Source organism: Chionomys nivalis, chromosome 5 (assembly GCF_950005125.1).
Source record: "Chionomys nivalis chromosome 5, mChiNiv1.1, whole genome shotgun sequence".
Taxonomy (NCBI): Eukaryota; Metazoa; Chordata; class Mammalia; order Rodentia; family Cricetidae; genus Chionomys; species Chionomys nivalis.
Window position 1 is genome coordinate 56,815,179 of NC_080090.1, and position 12,399 is coordinate 56,827,577.

Below are 12,399 nucleotides of genomic sequence, written 5' to 3' on the forward strand. Positions count from 1 at the left end.
TCACATTTCAGAGAAAAGCATGCTAACAGGAGCTGCCGAGCGCAGGGAGGCGAGAGAGAAGGCCCAGACAGAACCCCAAACCCACTTGCCAGTTTGGCCCGGAGCAACTCTAACAGGAACTGCTAAGCGTGTGCCAACTTTCCCCGTGTTCCTCTTTACAGGTAAGTGCTTTCTTTCCCTTAGGTGAATCCAAGTTTTGAAACAGTATGTTTCATGGTGCCAGATTTTCGATCAAGCCAAGGCATATGACCAGCTCTCCCAAAGATATTTGAGTTTTAGTTAACGTCTGATGACTGGTACCCTTGGACACCAAGAGGTGCAGCCTCCCCCAAACAAGGCCAAGACAGATTTGCAAGTCCAACTGGAGTGTGAGGAACATGCTCAATTGCTTCTTTGCTCATGAGAAATCAGAAAACTCACGGTGACATAGAAAGAAGGACTTGTAAAAGTTTTTATTTACTGTTTAAAGCTTAGATGTGGGCGTGGGCACACACATGTGCCACAGCTGCATGGTGAAATCAAGGACAGCTTTTCAAAACCAGTTGCTTCTTTCCCTGTGGATATTTTGGACTTGAACTCAGGTCATCAGATTTTGGCAGCAAGCACCTCTGCTGGCCCACTAGGCCATCTCAACGCAGGGCATTTCAAGTTCTCCCTTCCTTACTGCAAGATTCTTTTCTCTATTATCAAAAAGCTAAGCTATTTTAGTCTCTCTTCTTTACAAATTATAGTTTGTCTTTAAAGGGGAAGTATAGGAACACAAGTTTTCTAGGTCTACGAACAATTTCTGAAAGTAATATCTCTTTTATTAATGTCTACAGGATTGGAAAGAGCCAGACTGAACCGTATCATTCCACTATATAACATTACATAACATCTTTAATCAGAGTAAAAGGTAGTCATTTTCTTGCTGGAACTTAATATTTTCCCTTCTATAATAAAATTAGTGAAGAAAATAATAGCCGCCACCTCACTTAACGGCAGCGATGAATTAACATTGTAAAAGCTTCTTATATAAACTTTATTCTCTATTAGAAAAAATAGCAGAAAATCTCTTAACATTCAAAATAGTCACAATATATTGGCTATTTTATATTTGCTCTAAATGGTTTCTTCAGTTTTTATTCTTTCCTTTCCTTTCTTGGTTTTCAATTCTAGTAAATGTCACAGCCAAAGAGTTCCAGACGAAGTGCAATACTTTGGTTCCAGGATTTAGGAATGATGCGGATAAATCTGGAAATGATGGGTGGGTTAAAAAAGTTCTTCATTTGTCCTTTGGTATTACTATTTCCCTCGAAAATCTGAAAGGAAAACATGATAAAAATTGTTAATATTTACATCATAGGCATTAATGTTTCATTCTCATTTTTTTTTAAATTCTTTTATACCAAAGTCAATTATCAATCTTTTTTTTTTCTGCTATTATCAGTAAGTTACTAAATCAGAGCCAGAGAGATGTTCTTTTTAGTTTGCTTGTTTGCTTGTTTTCGAGACAGGGTTTCTCTGTGTAGTCCTGGCTGTCTTGGAACAAGCTCTATAGACCAGGCTGGCCTTGAACTCACAGAGATTCACCTGCCACTGCCTCCCGATTGCTGGAATCATTTCTTAATGATGTATCAAACTAGGAAAAAATAAATAAACCTGACATGAGTGTTTGTAAACTTCTTTAGCTTCTTTGTTGCCATGTGAGTTTGAAGACGCCATTACATTCCTTTGCACTCACTGTCTCATCATCAGGGCGTCAACAATCAAAGCTTTGCATCATACAAGTTGCACACATTTGAAAATGTGTAGTGGATGCCAATGAATAACTCGCTGCCATTGACATTTAAAATAAATGTGACCCTGAGGTTTTTATTTTCACTTCTCATTTTGGTGTGTGCTCTTCCTCCTCCTCGAGTGTTCATGATTCTTTCTGTTCTCCCCGTCAGGAAGTTCCCTGAGATTTACACACACAGCAGCGAGAAGTCATAATTTCTTTAAGGTAGCGGGGTTTACCCTGATGTGAGGGCAGCCTGCTGTAACAAGATAACGCACACTGCTGGGAGTCTAAAAATAAGAAAGGGGCAGCAATTTATTCAGTGCTAAACATTTAATTAGAATTAAATTAAATTAAACCTCTCTGGGTTGTTTTTCCTACTAGTTTTAGCCCAGTTTCCATTCCTGGATCACTAGGTAGACTTCCTTGGCTTTATTACTTCGGACAGCATCATTAAACCACCCGGTAGAGGGTAGAGGGACTTAGGAATGTAATAGAGCAGTCAGTTTCACCAGAAGAGTGGTTTCCCCAAATGTTTTCTGTTCAGTAGCAATGTGACATACAGAGGCTTGCAGTCTTGGGCATCTGATTCGCTACAAGCAGCAACTCTAACTGCAGCAACTGTGTTTTATTATTATTATTATTATTATTGCAGAAGGTTTTCTGGATAGGTTCACGGTCTTTCTCAGTCAGAGAGAACAAAAGCCACACTGCACCTCCTGGCATTTTGTCCTCCCCATTTTCTTTCACAGATGGCAAAGTCAGAAAAGTGATGTAAATGGTCCCTCTGCTAAGACCGGCCACCTGGAGGATGGGGGTTGAGAAGACTGGGGGAGTGGTACAAAATCAGCATTGTCAAATGCAAGAAGCCCTTGTTTGTCTCATCAGGAGACAGTTCTTCAACAGCTTTTGCTTTGCCAGTATGGCACCCATACCTTGTCCACCATGGAGGATTTCTGCCTGTAAGGCTTCCATTCCATGCCCTGGTCACTGTACTGGATGCTGTAGCTCTTCACGTACATTTCAGAGGACAAAGACTTACAACCCTGCGTTACAATGGCAGTTATCTTCTTGATCTTGAGCAGATCGATCTGTAACCACTGCTTGTTGTTATTTGCCTATGAAAATGATTTAAAAAACAAAAACAAAGCACTGGAATGAGTATGCTGCTTAAGCCTGTCTGTTTGTTACGATCAGGATGTTTAGAGACACACAGGGCTTTTCCATTTGCTCCCTTAGGAGCCACTGTCTTTGAGAGAACTTCGCTGTGATTTCTTGTTTATTGTTATGGATCATAATGGGGGACAGGGACTAAAGAGAGAAGAATAGACTATACATAAAAGGATGGCAATATTAAAGGGACCTGATTAAGAACAAAGTATAATGACACATTTGTATGACATTGTCACAATAAAACCTATTACTTTGTACACCAATCTAAAAAATTTAATTTCTACTGACGTATTGCATATCATCTACAATAATCATTGGTTTTTTTTATGTCCCTTGCTGTTCTAGTGTGAGAGTTTAGTTAGTCTTTCCCCCTCTGGTGTTTACAACAAGACAAGGTACACAGTGTTTGACAAGTAGCTGCTGGATAAATACATACGTAAATTTTACTTGAAAAGAAAAGAGTAAATTCCCAAATTATCTGCGAACTTAAATTATTTACTATCTATCTCTTTGCACACTGCTGTTCCTTTCCGTTTTCAATCACAGCTTGACCAAGAACCACAGTGAAGATGTGTGACTTTCCTCTAAGCCATGATTAGAGCTGCGACTGTGGATTTTGCAAGTCATCCTAGCCTCTCAGATCTGGGACTTCAGAATCTAACACTCCTGCTCCCCAGTCGTGCAGTCCCCCCCCCACTAGTCCCCTGTGGTAGTGGCCATTGTTTGTTTCTGGGAAGCAGGAGAACACCATTTATATGGTTGTTGTCACCTTGGCTTGCCAGGCATTCACACGGCCCTGGGCATTCAGGCGGGCACGGGAGGGCTCCCAGTAGTCTCCCCACCAGGACTTTTTAAATGAGGATGCAGTGATTTGCTTGTTTTCTATCCTTCCATCTTCCAGGCCCAGTGGTGTGGAACATCCTGCCAAGTGGAAAGTAATGTGATTAATTACACAGCACTAATAGTCCCTGCATTGCATTTGCAACAGAGGAGGCAAGAAACACCGCTCCCAGGGACACAGCAAAACAATGAAAACAAAGAACAATTGTTCAATTCAAGTGCAAGTACCACTATAAATATACTATTCAACACTCATACTCACGCCCATTTGACAGAAGAATATAGAGGACAGCAAGACATAGCAGCTTGCCCAACACAAGACAGTCAAAAGAACAGGAAACTGAATTTAATGCTAGTTATCATCAAACACTATATCCTAAGTATGGGTACTCCCTTCTTCAGACAGACATGGAGCTGTCAGTCTTTGCTTTGAGGTAGAAAGTAGTTCTGAAAAATTTATGTGTCCCATAATAATGACATTTCAGTTAATAGCAGACCATCAAATAATAGTGGGTTCCATTAGACTGTGAAGTTGATGCCTTGTAACATCCTAGCTGTCATAGTAACGTATAACCTCTATATTTGTGATGGTGCCCTAAGTAGATTTATATGCAGTATATAGAATTATGTAGAATTTATAATATTCTATAGTAGACTACAATGCAATGGCTTTGTGTATTTATTTTACTTTCTAATCATTATTTTTGAATGCACTCTTTCTACTTAAATAAAGTAGCTCATTGTGAAGCAGCGCCATGCTATGCTCACTCACTGCGTTTCCTGATTGTGTCAGGAGACCATACTGAGTGACTGTACTGTGCTGTCTAGGTTTCTGTAAACACAATTTATGGTGTTTGCATGATAAGCAAAATAACCTAAAATGCATTTCAAAGAACTGATTTCTACAGTTGAGTGAGGCATAGCTGTACACACACATACACAAAGTTTCTTTTAACAGAAGCTGATGAGAAGAGGTAGTGGAGCTTTGGTAGTCACTGTTTGTGTTTTCCTTTTCAAAATTTTGAACACATAGACTCCTTGGAATTTTGCCAAGGCATAATTTGAGCATTCTAGGCAGCAGAGCTGACCTATTTATTTAGGAACCCAGCTAGTGAGTAAGGCTAGCTAACTATTTTCTTAGTGCTACTTTGTTTTTTATTTGAAAGACACAGACTTTTATTTTGAAGCTATAGCTTGCTTTTTATATGTGGAAAAAAAATCCTAAGAGGAACCTGTGTGCTGTGTGGTAATGTTCTTGTTCATTGTAAAGATTTGTCATTCATATTGGTTTAATAAAATGTTGACTGGCCAGAAGCCAGGCAGGAAGTATAGGTTGGGCGACCAGACTAGGAGAATTCTGGGAAGAGGAAAGGCAGAGACACAGTCACAATCCAGATGCAGAGGAAGCAAGATGAGAATGCCTTACTGAGAAAAGGTACCAAGCCATGTGGTTAAGCATAGAAAAGAATTATGGGTTAATTTAAGTTGTAAGAGCTAGTTAGTAATAAGCCTGAGTAATAGGCCAAACAGTTTATAATTAATACAAGCCTCTGTGTGTTTCTTTGGGACTGAACAGCTATGGGACCAGATGGGACAGAAACTTCCATCTACATATGTAGAGCCCACTATGTAAGTTCCAAAAAGTGGAGAAAAAAGTAATGCTTATTATGTAGAAAATGATTTTTTTTTCAGTTTTTCAAGACAGGGTTTCTCTGTAGCTTTGGAGCCTATCCTGGAACTAGCTTTTGTAGAGCAGGCTGGCCTCAAACTCACAGAGACTCACCTGCCTCTGCCTCCCACATTGGATTAAAGGCATGAGCCACCATTGCCCAGTGAAAATGAATATAAATTAGTAGAACAGAACTTCACATTCTAGGTTAGTGAGAGTACATGACTGTGCAAAGCTACCATTTACACCATAATTATGGAAACAAAACTCCCATGGCTTGTAGAACTGTTTCATGGGGTAATCCTGCCTACACAAAATTTGCATTTTGTGTGGGCAGTTTTATACACTACTAGTAATTAGGTACTGGCAATTGTCCACATCCATATCTCTCACAAATGTCAAGGTCAGCATTATCTACTTTGGAAAGAAACTGGTTCCAAAATTCAGGTACTTTCTTAATGATGAGTCAGGGGAAGATCACGTAGTTAACAAGAGCATGACACTCAGTTTTTTAGCAGTCAGCTGAGGCCTGGGTCAGCCAAGCCTTGGGCCAATTTCTTTTAACTCAGAATGCCTGGATGATGATAGTATTCTGTATGTGCCTGAAAGTTAAAAATACTGGAAGACCTTGCTTCAAAATCAGAGAACAGTCAGTAGACCTTTATTATGATTGTTTCTTATGACCCAGATTTTGTTATATCCTAAGCAAAATTTCATTCCCTGAAAAAAATAGAAGCTTGAAAAGACTTAAGGACTTATACCAGATCCAAAGCAGAATACAGAGCACACTCGTGGTTTCAGAAATAGGAAACCAGGGTCAGATTGAAGAATACTCATTGAACCACCAAAATATGCCAGTATCATGGCTCCTTGGGTCAAGAGGCTCTCACTGAAAATAGGCTGATGGTGACAGTTCCAACCTAGACCACTGATGATGCCATGATGGTGTTCATATCATCTAGACATCATCTAGTGAGGTGCTGCCTACCTCCTGACTACTGGAAACTGGCTCAGTCTCTGTTTAGAGAGTACTGAGAATATCCCTATTTGGAGCTTGTGTTTTGCAAAAAAAAAAAAAAAAAATTCTGGAGCCTGAGTGGTTGAAGGTATTTAAGAATTCTAGTCTCCCACACTGCTCCAATCTTGAATCTTGGGGTGGTCATGAGGAGGTCGTGCTTCTTGTCCCTTACCATTCAGCTCACAGCCTTGTAGCTCTAACCGAAGGGTGGGTCTATTATAGGACTTTGTTGGATGTATCCTAATGTATCTAGCCACGATAGGTGGGTCAAACCGATTCTCTTTTATTGTAGAGGCATCTGAGTTGCCAGTAAAATCCTAGAGGAAAAGAGGAAAGCATTAATAACAATTCCTATAGACATTGTCTTTTTAACAAATTCATCTAAGTTTTGTAAGGTTCTTTCATGGGAACTGAATCAATTCAATTTGGTTTGAAAAACTGATTGTGGATATTTCTACTTCGAAGAAGTTGGTGCCGATGCACTTTCTCCTATTCCCTCTGCCGTGTAGAGTCAGAAACCCTGGACTACACCTAAAAGAAGCAAAAGAAGATGAGAAGCTGGTATGAAAAAGCAGAACAGACCAGCTAAGCCTCTCGGGGATGTGAGGAATAGCACGGTTTTTTTCCATTTATGTCACATGTTCCGGACTTAGAGATGAAGACGGCAACAGTCTCACTAGATAGCAGTTGAATACCAGCCAGCTACCACAGGAAAACAAACAAACCCAGACTTAACCCAAGCATAGGAGTGACAGCTGTAACGAAGGGTTAGACTCTAGATTTCTGGGACTGAAGAGGTACTAGAAGCATCCTAGGGTATTAGAGAAGGGCAAAGTAGGAGCCCAGGATGCCGTCTCTGCAAACCCTAGTAGGGCGCCCTCAGAGTGTCAGGAGAAGCCAGTGTGAAACTCTGCCCCCACCTAGCAGTCAAGAGAAATAATGCCTCCTAAGGCGCCCAGTGAGAACTTGGACTCTGACCCCTGCCTGGCAGTCACCAGTCTATGCCCCACCTCCCTGTCTCTGACAGAGAAGCACCAGAAAATGCCCAACTAAAACAAGCCAAGAGTAGGCATCAGCAAGATTGAACACAAACAATAGAAGGAAATCGTTAAAGGAGCCGGTGCTTGGAGAAGATTAAAAACAATTGACAAAACCTCAACAGGGCTGACCCCAAAGTAAAAGAAGAGAGAAATTTTGATATCAGAGATGAAGTAGGCCATGTCGCTACAGTCCCTACAGTTGTTGGGAGGACATCTGGGGACAACTGGTACTACAGATTCTACACACGTGACCCACAATGCAGAGGAAAGGGGCCAGTTCATGTTTTAAGAGCCTCAGAAAGAATCACAACTCACCCTATAAAACAGACAACTCAAATAGCCTTCAAACTACTAGAGAAAGAAATTGAATTTAAAAATTTTACATTTCCCACAGAGGAATTTTCAGGTCCAGGTGGGTTTGTGGGTGATTTCTGCCAAATGAAGGAATTAGCAACGATTTTAAAATTCTCTTCCCAAGCACTGAAGGGAATGCTCTTTGATTTATTTTACAAATCGTCCACTACTGTATTAAAGTTAGAAACAGCAGAAAACAATCAAACTGCACACTGAAGTGCCTCATAAATACAGGTGTGAATACCCTTAAGGTATGATGTCGACTGCTGTCTGTGTTTTCTCTCCCACTACTGATTTTTTAGCACCATAATTTAAGATTTTTAGTGATCTTAATCTAAACTACATTATAAATGTGTCCCTATTAGAAATAGCTGAGATAGCAAAGGAAAAGTAGCCTATGGTTAATGGTTTATATAAAATACCAACAGAAACAGATTAAAAGTGGTTGGTCTAACGATGGCTGACAGGCTCTCTACATTTGGATATTTTTGTCTGCGGAGGAGGCTGGGGACAAGGGACTGATCTAGGAATCTTGGCTAGGCTCACGGACGACCAGGCAGGAGGACATTGGTCCTCAGGCATGTCCCCGAGAGCAGCTTGAGAATCACGCGGCTTCAGAGCATCTTCAGGTAGTCATGCTCACTGTAAACTAAGGCGTGTTAGATAAGGAACAAAGTAAAATACGACCATGAAATCAGAACTCTTGGAGGGCAGTTTCTAGATAGGCTCTGTGTTGCTCAGTGGTAGACACTGTTCATGCCACCTGATAATCTACTTTGTAGGGTGCTTGCTTAAATGAGCTTTTCCTCTCAAGTTTTGTGGAGATTTGAAGTTTTAGTAGCTCCATGTGTCCTTTTAATTTGTAATATAAAGGCTTATATTGCCATTTTTTACTTCCCAGGACCCTTAGAAAACCATTCACATTTCAATCATCCTGATGTACTGGTAAAGGATACTGCTACGGAAGCCCCAGAGTGAGTCTTAAGATTTAGCCAGAAAACACGTGCACAAACCATGATGTTCTTTGTGCTGTTCCCCCTGAAGATCTGCCAGTTGGTTTGGTCAGAACTGTACGCCACGTGGAATTCGGTGATAAAGCAAGACTTTAGGTAGTGTTTCGCACCCTGGGTTTGTATCCCTGTGAGTACAACTTCCTTCTGCATGTCCACCTGCAGTACAGACAAATCGGTAAACAGCAACATCCTCGTTAGTGAGTCACAGCTTGCCATAGCTCATGTGTAATCAGCTTTCTTTAGCTTTGGACAATGCCCAAGGTCTTAGTGAGCTCAGTAAAAATGGTGAAGCCAGGGTATGGTCCACAGTCGAACAAAGCACACCTGAACTTGAGTGTCAGCCGAGGCGCTGGCTGGGCGAGCTTTACTTTGGGAAAGTGGTTGTCACCTTCGTCTGAGTTTTTCTTTCTTAGGCTGAAAATCACTAGACCCACCTCCCCGAGCTGATAGGAGGAAGTGAAGAGCTGAGAACAGTACCTGCCACCCCTTACCGCTTTCTCCTTTAACACTACTGTAAGAACCTGCTGCCCCACCGCCATTTTTGTCACAAGAGCGGTCAATATCATCAGGTTAGTAAGACATACCTGGATCCAAGACTTAAAGGCAAAGTCTAAAGCAGATTTCTCTAAACTCCAAGCATTATACGAGCCACCATTGTTCAATCGTGCTAGTTTGGGCTCCCAATAACCTAAATTCATAAACAGGAAAAAAATGGAATTGTGAATTTATTTGTTTTTCGAGGGAAGGTCTTGTTATATAGCCTAGGCTAGACTCAAGCTCACAGTCTTTCTGCCTCAGCCAGGTACTATCATGTCTAGCTTGAAGTGTTGTTTATTTCTTTTTTTTTAATAGAAAATTACCAGTTTCTCAAGTAAGTTTGGTCCAGCGGAGAAGCAGATCCTCAAAGGATCTGCGCTGTAGGTAGGAGACCAGGCAGGTGGCATGGGCATAGGCTGCCTAGCCAGTCCTGAGTGATGAAACCTTGGCTTTAGGCCATGTTTAGTCAGCTGTAAGCCGTCATCCACCCTTCCTTGTGCATAGGTCATGTTTGTGTTTTCTCAGCCATGTTGATATGGCTACTGCTGAATATACCTACTGAACAAGAAGATTTGGGAGGAATCCGTGGGATCTCATGATGTTCTTCGTGGTGGCCTCTAGATCTCAGAAAGGGATTTGAGGCAGAATGAATAAATCTAAGAGACTGGATGAATGGCTAGCTTAAGTATTGGAACTGCCTTTCCTGAATAAGAAAACCCAGTAAATCTGGCTGGAGGTTATGTGCGAGGGCCAATCTAGGCAAGATAAATGGAGTTTGGGAAATGATCACAATGTCGTAAGACTAAGCTATTTACTTCCTGCCAAATCCCTGCAGAGCTGTGGGTTGCCCAGCAATGCTGGGTTCTTGGTGTTTCCTAGAGAAGACCCTTTGGGGAATAGACATGCTGGGTGTATGAATATGATTTTAGCTCCTGCTATATTTCTTTCTCTACCAGAGAAGAGCCACAAATGGAGCTGTTTCATCAAAGCTGTGGCAGACACAAACCCAGAGAGAGGAACTGGCTCATGGTCAGGTTGTCGTGCCTGGCTTCATGAGCTGGATTCTACACAGTGGAGGCATCTCCAGTCACAGGTTATGATGTTGCTACTTACTCAGATGTCCTGAGGCCTTGATCTGTGAATCAGATATGACACCCGTGCTCAGTCCCATTGGCATCTTACACTCTGTGAAAAAAAACACAAAAATCAATAATTTTTTTAGAAAAAAAATATATATAATAAGTAAAACCTCCATGGCTAGAGATTGTTTTCACTTATCTTTCACGATAGTGACATTAATATGCCTGACTAGAAAGTGATAAACACTCAGCAAGACTATAATGTTTATTAAAATAGTGAATACCACATGAGAAATTAATTGGAGTCTTAAAAATATTTTTAAGCTGATTTCTATCTGGCTCAATTTTTAAAACAAAGTCTTGACATTAAGCACTATTATTCCTAAGACTGCAGGGCGCTCTTGGCCTGGGGATTACAAGGGAGGAACTACCAGCTAGTGGGCACCTGGATGAGAGCGCAGTGCTTGGTTGTCAACAGGTGATTGAGAAGACTTGATACCGAATGGATAGATGATCTGCGAGTTCCTGAAGAATCCTGGTTTCTCTTTCGACTCTACTCTAGGAGCTTAAAAATTTTCTTACATATATTTTCCCATGGGTCAAAATTCCTGCGGAAGTAAGCTTTCTATTGGTTTCCCCAGTCATGAAGTACTTGACACGTTTGTTTGTTTACAGATAAACTGTCATGTTTTAGTGGCCAGGGGAAGCCTCTTTCGTCATTGCCACAGCAGAATGATGAGAATCAGATAACTGGGCATTGGAAGCCTTCTATTATTAGGCGCCTCCTCATCAGCAAATATCACGTGGGCGATACCTTTGTCTATGATGAGAAAGGGTGTTTGCATGCCCGCTATCTGGTTCTCTCCAATCTCTGTGTCCAGCAGCCACCAGCCAGGCTTTGAGGCCTTCATTTCAAGAGTTTTAAATGAACCTAAAATAGAGAGTGAAAGAGAAAATTATAAGCTTAGTGATCGTCAGATTAATATTGTGATGGAGCGCTCTAAAAATCTTAAAGTCACAAGAAGCTGCAGGGGAGAATTTTAAAGTGATTCTTCTCTCTTGAGCCCAGATAAAAATTAATTCTGTGTAAGCTACGACACCAGCATCCACAAATTACCAAAACTAAGGGTAGAGGAGCTACTCAGTCAGGAAAACAGCTTGCCTGGAATTCTCAAAGCTCTGAACTTGACCAAGAACCCTGTAAACTGGGCACCCCAGTGCATGCCTCTAACCAAAGGGCTCAGAAGGAGAAGGTAGGGGAATCAGGAGTTCAAGGCCATCTGTCGCTGCATGGGGATACCTGAGACTATTTCAAGCAAACAAACCATCAAGCAGATAAACAACACAAGAGAAATTACCAAAAATAAATCACCCAGACATAAAAACCCTGCCAGCCCTCCTTAAAAAGTTTTCAGTCGTCTAAACTCACTGTTAGGAACTGACCCATACACAATTCGAATACACAGGTTCACGTTTCAAAGTGACCTTGATTGACTTATCACTCGGCATTATAGCTATAGAATGTGTTTCCCTTTTCAATATGTAAGGAATAAAAATATCCTTTCCTTATGGTTTCAAATTCTCTTGAAAGCGTACATACATGAATAAAAATGTACAAAAATTGTTTCAGAAAATTGGAAAGAAAGCCTAAAACTTATGTTAATTTGTACTGACACATAATGTCCGCTCTCTTCCACTTGATCCTATATTTGAGTTGTATTTACTACAATTTCTGACCATGTCCCAGATTTTGAGTAAAAATTAACAGCTAATGGCTATTCGTCTCAAACTCGGTGAATCACATCTCTCATGTTCCTTCTGACATCTGTTATTTTGGTTTGAAAATGCATGTGGATGCTCAACCTTCACTTCTCAGGCCACGCTGCAGGTTTATGCAGTGAACCACTCGCTTGCTGA

At 41.0% G+C, this 12,399-nt stretch overlaps 1 protein-coding gene across 1 annotated transcript in view; it reads right to left on the bottom strand.

Moving 5' to 3' along the window:
* Nucleotides 1-445: 445 nt before the first annotated feature.
* The window catches only part of F5 (coagulation factor V), a 77,612-nt gene continuing 65,658 nt past the window's right edge, over nucleotides 446-12,399 (bottom strand). The window contains exons 18-25 of the mRNA XM_057770652.1: nucleotides 11,297-11,413; nucleotides 10,517-10,588; nucleotides 9,451-9,554; nucleotides 8,867-9,022; nucleotides 6,632-6,776; nucleotides 3,702-3,853; nucleotides 2,695-2,877; nucleotides 446-1,301 (exon numbers count right to left, since the gene is read on the bottom strand). Of these exons, the coding sequence (XP_057626635.1) occupies nucleotides 1,155-1,301; nucleotides 2,695-2,877; nucleotides 3,702-3,853; nucleotides 6,632-6,776; nucleotides 8,867-9,022; nucleotides 9,451-9,554; nucleotides 10,517-10,588; nucleotides 11,297-11,413 (1,076 nt within the window). The 3' untranslated portion in view covers nucleotides 446-1,154. The remainder of the gene's footprint in view (nucleotides 1,302-2,694; nucleotides 2,878-3,701; nucleotides 3,854-6,631; nucleotides 6,777-8,866; nucleotides 9,023-9,450; nucleotides 9,555-10,516; nucleotides 10,589-11,296; nucleotides 11,414-12,399) is intronic.